Below are 19,190 nucleotides of genomic sequence, written 5' to 3' on the forward strand. Positions count from 1 at the left end.
GCTGGTATGACTCTCAACAGGGTATTTTTCTATCAGATAAAGCAGAGAGACCTGAGAGAGACACGCGTCTCCCACCAAAAATAGGCTCCGCCTGCTGAGGTGAAGTGATGCATCGCTGCAGACCCGCCTCAAACTGGTGTCAGCAGGGCATCAAAGGTTGGATGTTTGGCCGCTTAACACGGTCACAAAAACAAACATAGGCCAACACTGTCAGATAATTTTTGGCTTTTAGGATAATTAATAATAATAATAATAATAATAATAATAATAATAATAATAATAATAATAATAATAATAATAATAATAATAATAATAATAATAATAATAATACAGGCCGGTGGTGAGCCTGGACCTCGAAGGGGCCGGGATCTCTTCAAACAGAGGATTGACAATCGGCCAAAGCACTCCGCCCAGGCTTGGCTCCAGACAGGGGCCACTAGAGGAGTCTAGTGCCTCGTTTCAGAGCAAAGCGGGTCGGGTCAGAGTGGGACAGCTCGCTTTTAAGAATCTGGGTGGTGTTTCAACCGCTGACCCTACCCGCCGGCGCCAGAATATAGGTCAAAGTATCGGGCCATGGAACAACTGCCAAACCAGCCACTTCTATATTTTTACGCCGTGTTGTGAGCGTATTACGCTGTTAAATGCACTGTCTCTGTTGGCTTGCACCGAGACGACTCGGTGCAAGCCAACAGAGACAGTGAGCGAACAGCGCTGGCCATGGCAGCTACGTGACTATGGTGACATTGTGGCAGCGTATAGCCCACTGATTCATTTAATGAAGAGGAAAAACACCACACAATAAACAGAGAGCTGTGCGCTGACATTTTTCGCTAAACACAAGACTCTCTTCACTCTTGCCGAGGCGACTACACACGGCGGTTTAATGTGGAAATGATTCTTTCGACCAATCATCGGACGGCAGTGTGTAGCTACACCTTTTCAGCACCCTTTCTGGCGGAGCTGCCCCTGCTCGGTGGAAACGACGCATTGGTGTAGTGGTTTTCAATCAGGACCTTTTCTAAAGTATTTTTGGTTCACAGCCAGCAGTAAAAAGATAGACAAACAAACTAGAAAATCCCTCTGACATTTAAAAAGTGCAGTCCCCACGGCCCCCCGCCATCGGCCCGGCTCTAAACGCTTCACAGAACCGCCGCTGCGCTCTTTCCACTGAATCTCATTCCCCTGGTGCTTGGTGATCTAATTTTAAGCAAATCAGAGGATCGCTGTCAGATGCAGCTGCTCTGATGTTTCTGCAATCAATGATACTGTAGAAATTAAGCTTTAAGAGCACCTATAATGCTTTTTCATCTTTTCTGACCTATAAATGCTGTTATAATGTTATACAGTCATGCTAAATGATACCAAAGTGTCAGATATTGACGTACATGCATTTTAGACAAATTCCCTGCTTACTGTCTGGGGTGGCTGCAGGTGGCTGTGCACAGCCCCAACACTCCAATGGTGATAGCGGCAGCCTATTGTCTAGTTTCCTGGATTGTGTGACTTAGACAAAGCGGATTTTTCATGTATGGTCATTCTGCTACACGCTCAGACATGTCCCTGTTCCCCCCTCCCCGTCTGTTCAAATCTGCCCGCGCTCACACTGCAGTCCGCTCAGTGTAACATGAAACTAGGGGGCGTGCCTGTTGCTATGCAGTTACCTGGTCTGCTCTGATTGGCCATTTTCAACAGAGTGCAGAGGGACAGAGCGTTTTTGCAGAGAGGCTAAACTCAGGGTTCTCAACCCTCACGCAATGAGAGTGAGACACACGCATTTCAGGCAATGCACACGCTCCACGCCACACCTTGCATTTCTCACGCAAATTATAACTCTGCCAAACTATTTTTTTTATATATAGCCTATAGCTTCGATAAATCCTGGCCTTCACCACCATCACCTAGTGTTGCCACCTTATTTATACTATCTATGGTTGCCACCCGTCCCGTTTTTCCCGAAATTGTTCTCTTTTTTCACCAGCTGTCCCGAGGAAAGAAAAATCTCTCCCGGTACACAATTTGTCCCGTTTTTTGGGGAAAAACTAATTTGATTTCCTTCGTTCAGTAGTTAAGGCCGTTTCACACGGGCCGTGGCGTTTGTTGCGCCCACTAATGCATTCTGCGAGAGCCGAGCGGGCAGAGAGAAGGCGCAGCGTTTCGTCAGGCTACACGACAAGCGTGCAGGGGCGGTCCTAACGATCTCGGGGCCCGTTTCAAGACCCTGTGTGGGGCCCCCCACATTTATTTTTTTCTATGAATAATGCTTGTGCATGCTCCCCGCAAAAATAAAAAAGATTGTGGAAACTAGTTGGTTCATAGACGGATTATGAGATGATAGGCCCAGACTCTTAAAGCCCCCCCGCCCCCTCCCTATCCAGTCAGTTACATTGACTTTTCCGCAAAGATACATACGTTTACTGGCATAAACATATTAAGGGAGTCAGTGTTTCCCACAGGATTTTGGGATACTGTGGGAGATATCCTGTACCTTGTTGGGGGGTCCGGGGGCATGCCCCCCTGGAAGAAAATTGGTACAGTTTTAAAGTAAAATGCATCAATCTGAAAAATCAATCTGGAAAATTTAGATTTAAATCAAATCTTGAGCTGCAGAAGGAACATTATTTTTCTTAAACAGGCAGCACTCTTTACTCTGCAACTGTAAAAACATTTCAGAAGATTGGTCTGCAGACCCATGTTATATGATGGAGGGGCCCATTGCAACAGATACAGGGTGGAAAGCTACTTTTTATGAACAGTATATAATTTACATGTAGAAAGTTTATTCCTGTATGTGTGGGGGCCTTAGAGGCCCCTCATGAAGCCCATAAGACATAGCTAATAATGCTTTTGTTTTGCACTTGCTTTTCGATTTTTCACCTACTAGTTGAGGGGCCAAGTTGGTTTTAGTGCTCCCACATTCAAATGCGGACGCCGAAAGAGTCTTCTCCATGGTTGGTCTTCACCAGCACTAGAAACAGACTAGCCCTAGAAGGAACATTGTCCTCCATTATGATGGTCTAAATGGCTGGTGTGGAGCCACAGTGCTTCAAGTGGGAGCCAGAAAACCCCTATCCTGAAGGCCTCAAAATCTGCCACTCGAAGCTACAACAGCGAGCATCAGTAATATCCAGTATCCATATTTGCTGAACTGAACTAAGAGTTTTACTGAAATAACTACCCCGAAGAACTACCCTAGGCCTACACCCATCTCACTAGTCTGGCATTTGGTATTAATCCAGTTATACTTTCATCATAAAATTACTACAATAGGCTATATTTTAACTAAAACAAAGAAATTATATTGAACTGAACTTGTGTTAAAAACCATTATTATGCTTTAAATTAATAAATAAACACACAATAAAATTTCGCTCGCACGCTTCGCGCCCTCGCATGGGAAATCCGCTTCTGTCTCACTCTAAACAATTTCCAAAAGTTGAGAACCCTGTAAACTGCAGTACCAAAGTTAGACTGAAAAATAGCATAATAGGTCCTCTTTAACATGGTTACATTGGTCTCCACGCTGGATTGGCCAAAAGTAAACAGAACTGACAGCCGGCCAGTGCCACGCCCATGTAGGCAGGTAGGGGAGAACGGGGGAATCTGAGGCATCGGGTAATGTGAGCCACCCCCTGTATCTAGGCAACGGAAAACATTTGCGGTCATGTGAGATATATGTTTTCAAGCCCCTCTCATTTCCCCATGGCCCTGAAAGAGAGGACTTCATGGTGCTGTGGTAAGCATGTTTTTTTCACCAAAATAGGTATTTTGCATGTAAAAGTAAATTTTCTTGCTGTCAACTTAATCAACTGTTGTGCCAAAGCAAATGTATTCACGTAGAAAAACTTCTATCATACGTGTTGATGAACTACCAACATATGAAACCATGTGATGCTGATAACTGAAGATTAGCCTGAAACGCTAAGAGAGGTAGTTTTTTCTCAAATTGTGGTGGTGGGGGAAAGTGAGCCAAATGCTGTGGGGGAAAGTGAGCCACTGTCTCACTTTCCCCCACCATGAGGCACAAGTTAAGTTTAGTCATAAACATATTTTAATGTAATATTACATAACATATGTTTTATTTGAATGTCATACACATTGTAGAAAAGCCATCATGCCAAGGAAATACACCAGGAAGACGACTTGGGGCAACCAACACGGAAAGAGCACCTTCTCATCTTTCCCTGTAACCGTCAGGGCTGGAATGTAGAGTAGGCCTCGTTGTAGATTATGACAGGTTGATGGTATAATCCAGTTGGGTCTTCTCCTGTGTTGAGTCCCAGGCTGTTCTCGCTGGTTCTGATTTTCCTATGCTTTGACCCCCAGACACTAGCTGGCTCTAAGGGTCCTGTGTTCTGACCCCCAGACTGTGTTCTAATCTTTCATTTGAATCTTATTAAAACCTTTTGAATTATAATATGTTGTATTTGATTTTGTTCAGAGTTACTTTCAAGTGTTAAGAAAATTTGCTTTGCTTAATTGACCAAACCCCATCATTCTTTTACTAGTCCGACATTAGTTCTGGAATGTGTGGCTAGCTTTCAGGATTCTTACTGTTACAATATGTGTTGTTATGGTAGTTTCAGAGTGGAAAAAGTTAGTGGATCAGTTTACCCCACAGCTGGGGTAAAGTGAGCCACATGACAACTTTTTTTAAAACAATCATATTTTCACTGCCCTTTGTCTTGAAACAATTCTGCTAATGCCCATTTCTAGGAAACATCCTGAAGTAATGGGAAATGTGTACATTTGAGTGATAAATAATTTTAGCTCCCTTAGAGGGGAGAAAATGTAAAAAGTGGCTCAGATTACCCCGTTCTCCCCTATAGAGTAAATGAGCAGGGCGGTGCATGCACGCCCATGTAGATCTGACCAATCAGAGAAGATAAAGCTTTTTGCAAGGGGGGTAGATGTTAAACCAAGCATTTGAGAGAGAGGGCAAAACATTCTGGAAAAGGCGATGAAGAAATGGGCAATAGTAGAAAACAAATGGGTTTTTTGAACAATAAACCATGAAAACCTTTTCGAGTAGACCTCGGAATTACCAGTGTTGGGAACGTTACGTTTAAAAAGTGATTAGTTATAGTTACTCACTACTTGTTCCAAAAAGTAACTGAGTTAGTAACTGAATTACTTTATAATAGAAGTAACTAGTTACCAGGGAAAGTAACTATTTGCGTTAGCCTACTGTAAAAAAAAAAAAGCTGCAACAAATTTGGATTTTTCTGAGCAGTTTTCACAAGTCAGTTGAAATGAGTAGGCCTAGAACAGACAGGTAGGCCTACTTGTAGGCTACATAACCTTCAATATTTATTGCACATCAACAGACAGCAAGAGGTTTATCCTGCACTTCAAGTATTTTGTTCTCAACTAAAGTAGTAGAGAAAACTGCTGAATGTACCGTGCTGATCTGCTATATCACTGGATTCACTTCAGGGGTGTCGGCTAAAACACCACTTGAGGCCAAAAACGTCAGACTATGAAGCATGAGACGATGAGAGGAGGAGTAAGGATTTATCCTATGTTTATTTCCTTCTTTAACATGCACAGCAGCATAAAGATCCCAGGAAAAGAATAATAGCAATATTCGGCTCGTGATGACACGCTAAACAGCTGTTGCAACCGGCGAATCGCGGCCGTTTAATAACGTGCATAAATTATAATTTATAGAGATCGGGAAACTCCATGCACTTACTCACAAGTGCGATGCAAACAAACTCAGGGAGAGCACGTTTCAACCGTGGATTGATAGGTGGTTACTGCGGCAACGTGCACACTCACACAACAGAGAGATAAAGAAAAAGAAACTTCACTAAACAGGGGCTCCGGCTGACTGACGTGACGGCGCTAACTGACAGTTATAATGTCATCCACACTGAATAAAACACATCTTAAAACACCGGTCTCCTCACTAGCAGTTTGTGCAGTATGAAGCTAGGGGCGCGTTCGGATTACACAGTTTATTCAATCAATTAATAGAAACGCACCACATTTAACGTTCAGTAGCGATAACGGCGTTGTAACGACGGAAAAAGTAATTAGTTAGATTACCCCGTTACTGAAAAAATAACGGCATTACCTAACGCCGTTATTTCAAACAGCGTTATTCCCAACACTGGGAATTACACATCTAAACCCGAGATTTAGCATAATATGTCCCCTTAAATAGAATGTACCTACAATTTTTGTAACGTAGATGGTTTGAAGCCAACAGTGACCCAATACCAGTCAGAATAGCCAGCCTAACTATTAAATATTTACAAGCCTATATTATTATTCCTGGCTGTTATTTCACTATTCACTTATTATCTTTTAATTTTTTATGAATTATGCAGCGTGTTTCACATGTGTGTGTTGCTTATTGTAATACAATTGACATAAATGATGAGGATTGGATTGTATAGGTTGGAGCGAAAGCACCTTTTATATACACAATTTACATCAATAACATTGTTTCATCGCTACAAAACTGTCAAGCCCATTTGTATGCTGACGACACTGTACTGTATTGCATTTCTGATTCGGTCCATCAATCTGTTCAGAACCTTCAGAGCTCTTTTAACACCCTGCAGGACTGTCTAGTGGACCTCAGGCTTGTTCTTAATACAGACAAAACAAAATATATGTGTTTCTCCAGAGCAAGAACTATACATTTTAATGATCTTAATATTCATACAAATAATGGATCTCAAATTGAAAGAGTCACTGAATATAAGTATCTCGGCATCTGGATAGATGAAAAAGTATCTTTTAAATTTCACATAAAAAATCTTGTCTGTCGTCTGCGACAAAAGATTGGATATTTTTATAGGAACAAAGCCACCTTCCCGTTGTTCTGTAGGAAAAGGATTATTGAGGCAGTTTTTATGTCTGTCCTTGATTACGGTGATGTGGTTTATAGGCATGCATCTCATTCATGTCTTAAACTCCTAGACTCCGTTTTTCACTCTGCCTTAAGGTTCATTACAGGAGATGCTTATGACACTCACCATTGTCTTTTATATGAAAAGGTTGGGTGGTCTTCTCTTAAAGAGAGACGTGATGCACATTGGCATATTTTTATATATAAAGCCCTGACCGGAAAGCTACCACTCTATTTGACAACAATGCTGCATATTTCAGATGGGCTTTATCATACCCGCTCAACTGAAATGCTCATGTTATATGTTCCATACGCCCGGTCTGACCTTGGTAAAACTGCTTTTAGCCACAGTGCCCCTGACTCCTGGAACAGCCTACAACATCAAATTAAAATAAATACACTCATAACTGTTAATCAATTTAAAGTTATTATTTTGAATCAGCCCCACTCCACTTGTAACTGTTTTAATTAGGCTATTGTTCTGTTTTATTCAATTGATCTGAATGTTTTAATTGTTGTTGTCTCTTTGTAAGCTTGTTGTGTATTCTCATTGTATATTGTGTATCTGTAATTGTCTCGACGTCATTGTAAAAGAGGGTAACCCTCAATTGATCTTTCGAGAATAAATAAAGGAAAATGAAAATGAAATATACTATCTATGCCAGTGGTTTTCAAACTGTGGGGCAAAAAAAATAAATATTGTAGTTTTTTATATTAAGATCATTGCATAGCTGGACAAGAGTTCTTATGCTTCGTTCCTCTCACTGCATTTAAATGCATTCATTATATTACAGAGAAATAGGTCTCATTAAAGAAAAAGAGCACCAAGCCCAACCCAGAGGACCCTGCATACATTTTTTTATTTTAAATGAATATTTGTATGGAAAATCCATGTGTCTTTCTTCAATAGCTTCTAATTCATCAGACCCAGTGTCTCCAAATTATTTGTTCACACAAAATTCCTCATATTTAGCCTATTAATTTTCCTCTCAAAGTGCACCAGATTCATAGCCTGGAAATCCAGACCCTGATATCTTGAACGATAGAGGGTCTGGCCACGATCAATAGTAATTTCCAACTCAAGGGGCGGCTCCTACTCGTGCATTTCAAATGCCACTGCACGCAGTTGGATAGCACTACAACCAATTTGCCGTTGTCGGTCGGCAAAACAGAACATTCCTCTTAAGGCCAGGACACACCAGTCCGACACGTTCCGACTACCCAAAAACTGGAGTCGCCGTTTCAGGAAGCTCCAGTCTTTCCGTCGCGGCCCAAAAACACACCGAGACGACTGCTTATTTTCCGTACGTCCCGCGCTTGTAATGTCTCCACAACAGCAGGCGGCGCTAATCTGTATTGTGGCCCGAAAAAATACGAAAGCCGGAAATGATGGGACAGCTCTCTAGAGCATAAACATAGATAGAAATACGTATTTATATTTATGGACCATAAGAGCACAATTTTTAGCAGAGAGTGTCGAGCATGGTGTCGAGCAGTCAACAAGGGTTGATGCATGTGAGTACTCGCAAAACGAAACAAACAAACACATTAAAACGATGGCTAGCTGTTGTTAGCTGTTTGTGCTACCCGCCTCACTTCCGGGCTTCACTGATTCGCTAGCCCTCCACCAATCAAATTGCTCCAAATGAAAGACGGTCGGCCGACAGGCTCAAAACAAGCCCGACGACCTCTACGTCGGCCGACGTCACGGCACACACCAAACAGATTCGTCTTTTTTTTTGACGACGGCGATTATCGGGCTGGTGTGTCCTGGCCTTTACTTGCTAATGAAAGATTTGAGTGCCGTCTTCCAAATCGTTAAGGGTCGAGGCCAAAGCAGTCTCAAACTCACACAACATATCCGCAGCCATCTTTGATGTTTACTATCACGGCTTCGACGTCGCATGCACGTCACTGTCGTCATCCGGTTACGTCCTCCCCAGAGTACCATATAAAGGGCTCTGGCGCGCCCATATTAGATAGAACCAATTGAAACCATAGCCAGATTTCTGGTTTTCTTGATAAAGCTTCAACGGAGCGTGTCCAGACCAACACGCGCAGCAAATTTAATTTGCCAGCGCCTAGTGGCAGGTCTGGGAAGCCAGGCTACCAGATTCATGCATTTCACTTTAAAAAGGTGTTTAAAAACGCACAAAAATGTTTAGAATGTTTCAAAAATATGTTTAAATTAGTAAAATAATTAAAAGATCTTTCAAAACACACAGGGATTTAGATTTATTTTTTATTTCTTTTTGGGGGGGGGGGGGCTCCGCTGAAATTTGTTCTCTGAGGAGGGGCTCACTCTCTCACACTTTGAAAACCCCTATGCAAAGCACTAGCTAACGTACGTTAGCATGTGACCTAGTGTTAAAGCATCATGCAAGATAGCCTTAAATAACTTCTTCCAGTATCATTTGCAATTGACTGTAACTAAAACATGAAACTGAACCAACTTTATGTCGCGTGATTTACAGAAACATCGCTAAAAAACAGATAAATACCTGATAAACATGCAAATTAGAAAAAATATCACAGGAAGCTACCAAACTTAGCAGAAAGAAGATGTTGTTTTTATAGGTCTTGTTTTGTCACACATTGATGAGACCCCCCAGGCCAGTGATAAACTGATTTGGGGAATCCCTGCATGGCGCAGTGACGGCGGCGGAGGGTTAATGATAAACTTCAGAGCCCCTTTCAAAACACAGTTACAACGTGCTTAAAGGCCTACTTCACCGGTTTGAATATGAAGGTGTATTGAATTCTGAGATCCTATGTAGTATAAATGTGCAAAAAAAAAAAAAATCGGTTCATCCTAGCCTGAGAAAAGGCAGAAAGAGTGTTTTTTTTAACCCTATATTTCTCTTTCTGGTGACATCACAGAAAGAGAAATATAGGGTTAAAAAAAAACTTACTTTGTAAATATTACTGTGATGTCACAGTAAAGGCCTAAACATAATTTGTAATCAGCTGTTTACCTTAATTTGAATGAGAATAGGTAGGCTACATTCATGCAGGTATTGTTTAATCACAGACGTTATTTCAATGTTTTTATTGCAATAACATATCTCCATTTATATCAGGGTTTCTCAACGGGGGCGTTCGTACAACCTAGGGGGGCGCTGGGACCAGGCTGGGACAGAAGAGCTTCTTTTTTTTTTTTTTTTTTTTTTTTTTTTAAATAAATATATTCTAAACTTTCTTAAAAATCTTATAAATCTTTTGACTGCAAAAATAGGTTACCTGAAATAAACAGCCTATTTTAACTTTTCATGTTTCTAACCCCTCAACCTCTTTTTAACTATTCTCTCCAATGTTCTGCGGTCTGCTGACTGTCACAGCCTTAGAAAAGAGAAGGCTCTGCAGACAGCCAATCAGAGGTCTTTGAGTCAGAACAACCAGCCAATCAAAGCCTTAGCGGCAGAGGAATCAGCCAATCACAGACTAGTATAATGACGTTTACTGATATTACTAATGCTAATGCTAGCGCAGCGAGATTCAAACTTAAACTAACTATTAGGCTCGTTCGACCTGTCGCCGTCTTGCTAAGACCTGCGCAATTATGACGCTCGTCTTGCTGAGCGCACTGCATTATGGTTAGACTTTTTGTCCCACTTGCACCCGTGGCTGGCTGCGGCTCGGCTGCTTGAGACTTTGAAGTCCCGCGGTAACAAGACGGACACAGACACTGGAGCAAGTCGCTGCAGTTGCTCCCCACGGGCTGCGGGAGCGAAATGTCTGATGGGAAACGTCTTGCTGACAGGCGGAGCTGAGCGCTAATTGGGAGTTTAAACCTCGTGCCTTTGATGCGTTTCCCCAATTGGTTAGGCAAAAGTCTGACATCATCGCTCAAAATTAAATTACGATCCATTCTTTTTGATTTTAATTTATGTTTAATCATTAGGCCGCCACAATATGCATTTAAGCAGAAATGTACTTAATCAGAGTTAAACCTCTGAACCCTTGACATAGAAATAATTTGGATGTGTAACTCTCCTGTATAGATATATTTAAAAGTGAACACAAACTTGAGTCACATAAGATCTTGGTGAAGTGATTTTTATACCATTAAGATTAAATCATAGGCTTATTTCAAGTGATCTAAATGGTCTGGGAATTATATTTTACATGTAGTGTCGCAAAGCCAGACCAAAACTACAACAAGTAGGCTAGTTTGTTTGTTACACATCATAATACAGTTCATCATATCCATCTCTACAATAATAATAAGGGATCTTTTCTTAGACCTTCTTTATTTAGGCCGATCATATTCGTTATGTGAAGGGAGAAATACTAAACCTCCTTTATTTGGATTTGTAAATTATTCTTGTAAATTATTCTTTATCACTTAAAAGTAGGTGTTAAAGTAACAAGAAAGATAAAGATGTGTGGGGAATGGGGATATTATATCTCGTTTCTTGTTTTGAAAATGCCCCTCGCTTTTAAAGTGTTTACTCGTCTTTGTGTTGTGTTCTGCTTCTAATCGGTTGTAGCATGTGTGACTCTCCTGCGAATATGTTTCTAATAAGCCTTCAAAATAAAACTAGAAAACGAACTGCATCCGCAACAAGGACGCTACTTCCGACTCGGAGCTGTCCGGCTTCAGTCAGGCATTTTCGTCACTCCCCCGACTGCACTCGGCTACTCTCGTCTACTTTCCAGACGAGCTGAAAGTTAGGTCGAACGAGCCTAAAGTCTCTGAGGTGGAGAAAACAGAGTAATCAGCCAAAGCATGGAGTTAACTAACACACAAGCAGAACCATGTTAAAGACACAACCCTCATATGTTGGAGAGGGACGATATACTAAACGCTGTGCACCGCGAGAGGCTCACTGAAGCCCTGTACAGCAGCCTTGGCAACACGCACCGTCTCCATCCTACTCTGCACTGTTAAACTGAAAGCTAAACTATCAGGTGAGGGAGGGGCCGATCGCACGGCTGGATGATAGGTTTGCTGCATTTAAAAGCCTTCACGTCTTCACGTGCGGTACAATGATAGTTTAACTAGGATTATTTTGTTTTAATGATAAAGGGAAGCAATGTTTGTTGTTATCATGTAGTCGCAATGTGTTAACTCCTCCTGTCGATCATTCACTGTGTTAGTTTCCGGTATTGTGCCGTAAAAATAAAAGCCCCCCGCGATATTTCTTTTCTTTTCTCTCCTTTCCCTATCTATTTTTTTACTCAGTAACGCAAGTGATATAAAATGTAGCGAAGTACAATACTTCACAATAAACATACTCAAAGTAAAAGTAAAAGTATAGGTTTTAAAAATCACTTAAAAAATTACAAGTAGCCTAAATAGTAAATGTAAGTAGTAAATGTAATTAGTAAATGTAATTCGCTACTTTACACCCCTGATTACAACCAATGCTGATAGTGTTTTTTCTTTTTATGCAACCAGCCACCTGACAGTGGGTTAAATCTGCCTATCATAGAACAGGCTCATATTGGGATTTTTTTTTAATAATTCTTATAAGAAACCAAAACAGCACAGAAAATATGTTTTATTGTTGATAGAGGATGTAGCCAAAACATATTCTTAATTGTGTGTGTATGTGTGTGTTTGTGTTTTTTTTTTTGGGGGGGGGGGGCGCTAGAGTATCTCGGTAAGGTTAGGGGGGCGTTTGCTCAAAAAAGGTTGAGAACCACTGATTTATATGATCCTGAATCGTGTTTTATTTTATTTTTCACTCATTGTAAGAAACGCTTTATCCGTATTTGCAGAAGGAACTCCTTATATAAGTGACATGACATGTAATATTTGGATCCATTTAGCACAAACTCATAGTGTCTCGCGTTACATGCTTCTGTCATCGGCGTTGCAGTTTCTCAAAAAAAAAAAATATTTTTTTAATTAATTTTTTTACTGTCTCAATATAGGCCCCTGATCTAAGAAGGCCCCGAACATTGTCATTTAAAACAATCAATTATTGACTGGCTCATGATAGGCCCCTAATCTTCGTAGGGGGGGCGGGCGTACGGAGAACAGGGGCCTATCATGAACCAGGAAAGAAAAAGGAAAAAAAATCACATTATTTTTCACCAGTACATTTTTGTTATTTTTGTTTAAATAACATTGTTCGGGGCAATGCAGATCAAGGGCCTATATTGAGTTGAGCCATTAAAAACAAAATGAAGAGTTCAAAGAGAGAAGTAGCTTTGGGATAAGGGATTATTTAAAAAAAAATTGGAATGCTGAATGACTGGATTTTTTAAACATGTATATTTTTGTTTCTGCTTTTTGGTATTTCTGTGTCTCCAAATTATTCCAGAAAATAGCTCACATAGGACACAGTTGATTTAGCCTTAGTTTTCTTCTCAAAGTGCACCAGATTGATGCATTTTACTTTAAAAGGTTAAAATTTTTCTTCCGGGGGGGCATGCCCCCGGACCCCTCTAAAAGGTCCTGGGACCCCACCGCTGTCTCCTCAATAACTTGGAAATACACTGTAACCAACCATGTGTGTTTTGGTTATTAAAATTCATTAGACCAGGAGGGGGTTATTTACATGTTACCTTAAGTGATTTTGTATTTCATCAATAGAGATATTGTGGTGTAGACAAACATGGCTTTAACGCATCTGTATTGTAAGACCGCCGCCCGGGGGGGCCTACGAAACCTCTCAGCCCCAGGGCCTAGTGGCAGGTAAAGGCAGCCCTGCTCATTCCTCCCATTTCTGTGCGTACGCCTGGGTAAAAGTGTCCGTGGAGCACCGCACATTCTCCCGTCAAGTTTGTTTTTTATAAATCCCAATGTTTGTGTAGAAAGTGGCGTGCGCCGTCTTCTGTGCATACGCCACGTTTATAAATGAAGCCCCAGGTTTGAATGGGTTTTTATTAACAAATGTTATTTAATTTAACATTGGTTTATGGATGACCTTAGAAGAACAAATCGGCACTATTAAATTTATGTAATGAACTCAGTGGCATTTTTTGCTGGCATATGACTTTTGTATTATATTTTATTATTTCATATGTACATTGTCCATTTTATTATAATTAAATTTTTTACCAAGTAATCTGAACTACATTTTATTAGTAGCTTTAGTTAACCAAACTAATGTTGTCCCTAGCTTTACTGTAGTTCAACTTTTAAGTAGTTTGAGTTTGCAATGCTATGCATAAATAATATCCACGTTTATTGTATTTTTAGGCCTACACAATTTTACACAATATAATAATTAGCCTATATAATAGAGGAAGTCAAACCAGGGCCAGCAGTGGTGCTCTGACTCTGCATCAGTACTGATGACACTCAGGGAAAGAAGGCTTGGAGCCAGGTCAGACCTCATGGTGGAGCTTCTTACTCTGGTGTGTAGGATTGAGCAGGCAGGAGAGTCAGTCGAGTTCATGGGTCCAAGCCACTGTGGGGATAGAGGGGCATTCTAGCTGATGGGGCAGCTAAAAGGTCATTAAGAAGGGAAGCTGTGGCCGTAAAAGTGAAGCTGGGGTCAACTGAGATAGGTCAACCATAAAGAAGAACATCATGGCTGTGTGGCAGGAGGAGTAGCATAGAGGGCAGTATTACAGCTTGCAGAAAACAACAAAGGGCCAGTGCTTTTAGGGAAACGAAAGGAGGCATATACAGGCATGATGACCAAAACTGAGGCTGGGGCATTGTGGACTGGCATGGGACTTGCACATACTTATGAAACACGAAGATGGGTTCTGTGGAGTAGCCTATGTAGAAAACAGCAAACAGTAAACATATCCTGATGGAATCAGGGAAAGCAGTGGAAAGCCTGGGCACAACATCTGTTACACTGAAGAGGCTTCTAAATTCCATTGAGAACCACCCTGAGACTATAAAAAACTGTCCTGGATTTTCTAACTGCCCCTGGATTGTTCCTATGGAAAAAGGATAGGCTAATTGGAATAGGCGATGCTAGGCCTAATAGTTCCAATTCCCATACTTCCATACTATTTAGTATGCCAGAAAAAGATTTAGGACATCCCAATACATGCACGTCAATTGTAGTATGCTGAAAATACATAAATGCCCAACTAACTCCAATAGCATTTTGGAGTATTCGTCTTTATTCTTGACATTTCTCGACATAATGAAAAAAATAAACTTCCTTATCTGATTATTTTTCTCTCCCGTGGCCCTAAAACTCTTCTGTACTTTAGTATACTGTAGTAAAAAGAAAAAGTATGTGATTTGGAGCGCAGGGTAACTTTGTCCTGTGGTTGGCATGGACCTATAAAGCAAAGTGGTTGGCAGCAATGTGCCGTAAAGGCATACAGTCTGCCGGAAACTAAAAGAAGAAATAGAAAACAAACGAACATCCTCCTCGTCACATTCATCTACGCAGGCGCAAAGGTGGCCTTTCCGGGTACGACATCCAATATAAATAGGCTGATCTGTACTACGGGTGTCGGAAGAATATACGAAACTAATGATTCCCATATGTCCAGTGGTTTCCTTCACCTATGGTATGTATTGTTATAAACGTAAGCATATCCACTTTAGCAAACAAGACTTTACAACCATAAAAGCAATATTAAGATAGTGAAGTCAATGGATAGTCCTTGGATTGCTCATTTGAGCCTGCTGCTAACGGTTAGCTTAGCGTTATCCTGTATATCTGTTCTCCGCAGTGCCCAGCCGGCTTGGTGAAGATGCCAAAATGGCTACCGGCAATTACTTTGGATTTACCCATGGTGCTGCTGCCCAATACAGGTAAGGGTATCCTAGATATTCGGCTTTTTGGTGACGCAAAGCTAAAGGTTTCCCCCCTCTTCCTTGCGTTAGCGGAGTGTGTATGTTGTGCGGGGCTGTAGGCCTATGGCTGTATATGGCTCCTACCGCTGCCATTGTTAAAGCTGGGGGGGAGGGGGCGGTTATTATTCTTCTGCTGCTGCAGTTGAACTATACGCTGGTAAGACTGAAATAATGCTTCTTAAATATAAGTTGAAGCTGAAATATTATACAGGAAGTCCAGTCTGCCTAATACATAAACAAGTTGAATGGGTAAATCAGCATTACGAGACTAGAATTCCACAATTCATAATAGAAAGTAATCCACCTCCTGGTATGTGGACTGACAGATATGTTTTGGCCAACACTGTTGCCAGAAACATTGCATTGTGGCATAAGGAGAGTCAAGTTCAATTTATTTGCTGTCAGACGCTAAATTAAGTGCCCCGAGAGACTTGGGTTGATATAAAGAGGCAAGGTGCAAGTATGACTGTGGGCAGACTTTAACAAGCAGTTTAAGCCTGAGAGAGGAGCCATCTTAGAACACAACCATGACACCTTACTGGGCAAAGAGGATGCCAGAACATAAAAACAGCTCATCCCTGAGGAAAGAGAGACAGCAAGTTGGTCAGATCAAACATTTTAAGATCAATTCACACACAATCAGGCCTAAGCCTAGTACTGGACCGGGTTCAGTATTAAATTAGTCAAACAAATGTTTATAAACTACGTATTTATTGATAAACAATGGTTGCGTTTCGAATCGCATACTTTCTACTATATAGTATGTAGAAAAAAGATTTAGGATGTCCCGATTCTTGTGGCCAGATTTAGGATGGTTAGAAGTACCCGGATGTCCTACTTCATGCGGCCAAGATTGTTAGTGTTGAAAACTGCATCCTATTCCGATTCTGACCCACAATCCAGTGCGCACGTGAAGTAACGAAGCCTCCATATGAAAACAAACGGGGATGTGACGGATATAAAAGCAAGAGGCAAGATCAAGGCGCAATTTTATGATGAAATAAGAGAGTAAAGTATGTCCCAATAGTATGCCTACTGCATCCTAACTAGATTCTTTTTATCGTCGGATGTAGTATGTAGAATAGAAAAAAGAAAGAGTATGCGATTCGGAACGCAACCAAAGTGTCAATGACGATAAATCATTTAGAAAGGAATACAAATGTACATATTAAAACAAACCAGACTATACGGTTCGGCGGTGTCCAATTTATAAAGATACCCTTTAGATAGTCCTCAAATATACCTCGATACATGATATTACCTTTGTGTAATTGAGTTTGCCCTTTTTATAATTTATTTTCTATTTACTACTTCAGCAGTAGCTCTAGCCTTTTTGTTTTAGTTTCTCGTCTAACACTAGCCTGGAAATCCATTTTAATTTGCTCAACCTGTTGGTCCGGACACGATCCATTGAAGCTCATTAAACTATGTCGGAAAATTCTGACTTAACAATCAAATCGTTCTATCTAATATGGGCGGTAGGGGTGTAAATCTCTGCTTTCATCACGATACGATATTACATCGATTCATTAGACAACGATATGATATTTTCCGATATCTAAAATCTGCTGCGATACGATTTCGATTCAGGGGCCTGCGATCGATATGAGACGATATTATATGCCCATTTAACACAAGATGGCCTATTTAACACAAGATGGCCTATCTCGTTATCTAAAAATACATGTTGATAATATAATAGCCTTCTTAATCGTTTGTATACTTTTCTTCCATTTTTATGCATTCTGAACACTAAAGATCTCATAAGATTAATATCTTTCAATCTCTTACTATTCATATCTTAAGGTGTAGCGGCAGTAAACAATGCTTGGAGTCACATTTGAGTAGTTTTGGGCAGTGTTGGGTTTCAGGGCACAGAATTGACTGAATTGGTGGATTCCTCACTAGCTTAGCTCATTAGCCTAATGGAGCATCCACTTTAGCTGAGGCTGCGGCGGCCTGTAAATTCACCCCGCAGAGAGGGTGACCGCCCCGGGGAGCGCAGAAGCTTCTCACCGCTCAGAGAGCAGCCGAGCCGCGCATTACTGCGAGCCTGGAAGCGCGCGACATCCCGCGCGGATAACAGCCGAACTGCCCCGCTAGCTTGGCTGCTAACGCCGCGAGCCTGTCGAGTGCTGCCGGGTAACGTCGGTTCGACTTGAGAAATTAAGGGCTCTTCACTCAGAGTTCTGTTATCCGTCAACTGTAGTTGGGAGTGTGCTGGTCTCTCAAAGCAAGTGTCCTCTTTTTGGCTTGGCTAACCTAACTAGCTTTAACTGTCCGATCAACTTTGCAGAGGAATGAAGTAGTGGCGGTGGCGTTAATGCAGGGTTTTTCCTGCATAGAGAAAGTTTTGGCGCGCGCCAAAGCGGATTTATCCAGCGCTAAAGGAAAATCAGGAGCGCCAAAATGATAAAGATTGAGAATAAATATAGCTATTTAAAACCTCTCCAAATTCAGCCCAATTTAAGTCATCCTTCTTGAGGGGCTGGGCAATAACTTGAATTTAATTTTCGACTACTATTACGGCTTCCCTCAACCAAATAATCGTTATTAAACTATCATTGTTCCGCACGCCGGGGCATGCAGGCTTGTAAATGCAGCAAACCATTCTGCAATGCGCTCCGCTCGGCCCCTCCCTCACCTGGTAGTTATATCGGCTGGTCCATAGAGTACGAGGGAGATGTTACGCATTGCCGGGTGTTTTGAAAAACTTCTAGATGACTTTAGGGCTGCAACAACGAATCGATAAAATCGATTAAAATCGATTACTAAAAGCGTTGGCAACGAATTTGGTCATCGATTCGTTGAGTCGCGCGATTAATAAGTCACTTGTAGGCGCGGCACTGTTTACATTCAGCGGCCAACAGGTTCATGCACGCCCACAGCGAGCCTTCCGCACGTGAAGCGGTGCAGGAAAGCTATAGTGTGAGCGGCCACAGCTTGTATTTTGGTCATATCTAACACTGGACTGTAGGCCTATATAAAAGTGTTGTACCTTTGCTGTCTTTGGGTTAAAACAAACTCCTTCAACTCAGTATCCGTCTAGTCCAAAAACACTCTGTCAGCTGCTGCTGCTGCAGACGGTGTGCAGACGGGCTCGGAGAGTCGGCATCGGCACATCAACAGTCATTCAAAGCAGCGGCAGTAATCACACAACCGAACGGTGTAGAAAGTCCCACCGTCAGTTAAAAATAATAATCCAGTTTTTAAATCCATGTTAAAATCGGAAGGATATAGAGCTAGTTAGCTTAAAAAAAGTAGCAAACATGTCAAGTGATGTGTTCAGGCCGGCTCAGTAATATGAGTGATGTGTTGAAATGCAACAAAAAAAAAAGAAATTTGAGATTTTGGCGAACACTTGTTTTCCCAGCAATATAAAATAGATAGTAAAGATGGAATTATGACCCTGTTTAATGTCCTAGCTTGAGCTATGATCATATCTGCAATTAAAGCAATAATACAAGTTCTATTTCAACAAAATAGTAGAAAAGTATCAATAGTGTTATCAATAAAGACTTGGATCGTTAAGGAGTCTCGAAAATGGTATCAATATCAATAAAAATTAACGATCCCCTGTCATCTGAGAGAAATTAAGATGATTTA

At 41.2% G+C, this 19,190-nt stretch overlaps 1 protein-coding gene across 2 annotated transcripts in view; it reads left to right on the forward strand.

Moving 5' to 3' along the window:
* The first annotated feature begins 15,192 nt into the window (after positions 1-15,192).
* The window catches only part of zfr (zinc finger RNA binding protein), a 90,128-nt gene continuing 86,130 nt past the window's right edge, over positions 15,193-19,190 (forward strand). For both annotated transcript variants that reach the window (XR_013845277.1, XM_080044572.1), the window contains exons 1-2: positions 15,193-15,295; positions 15,461-15,542. Coding sequence is in view for 1 of the 2 variants with exons in the window: in XM_080044572.1 (XP_079900698.1) it covers positions 15,259-15,295; positions 15,461-15,542 (119 nt within the window). In the remaining variant the exon portion in view is untranslated. The remainder of the gene's footprint in view (positions 15,296-15,460; positions 15,543-19,190) is intronic.

This window comes from Ammodytes marinus (genome assembly GCF_949987685.1).
Source record: "Ammodytes marinus genome assembly, chromosome: 2".
Taxonomy (NCBI): domain Eukaryota; kingdom Metazoa; phylum Chordata; class Actinopteri; order Uranoscopiformes; family Ammodytidae; genus Ammodytes; species Ammodytes marinus.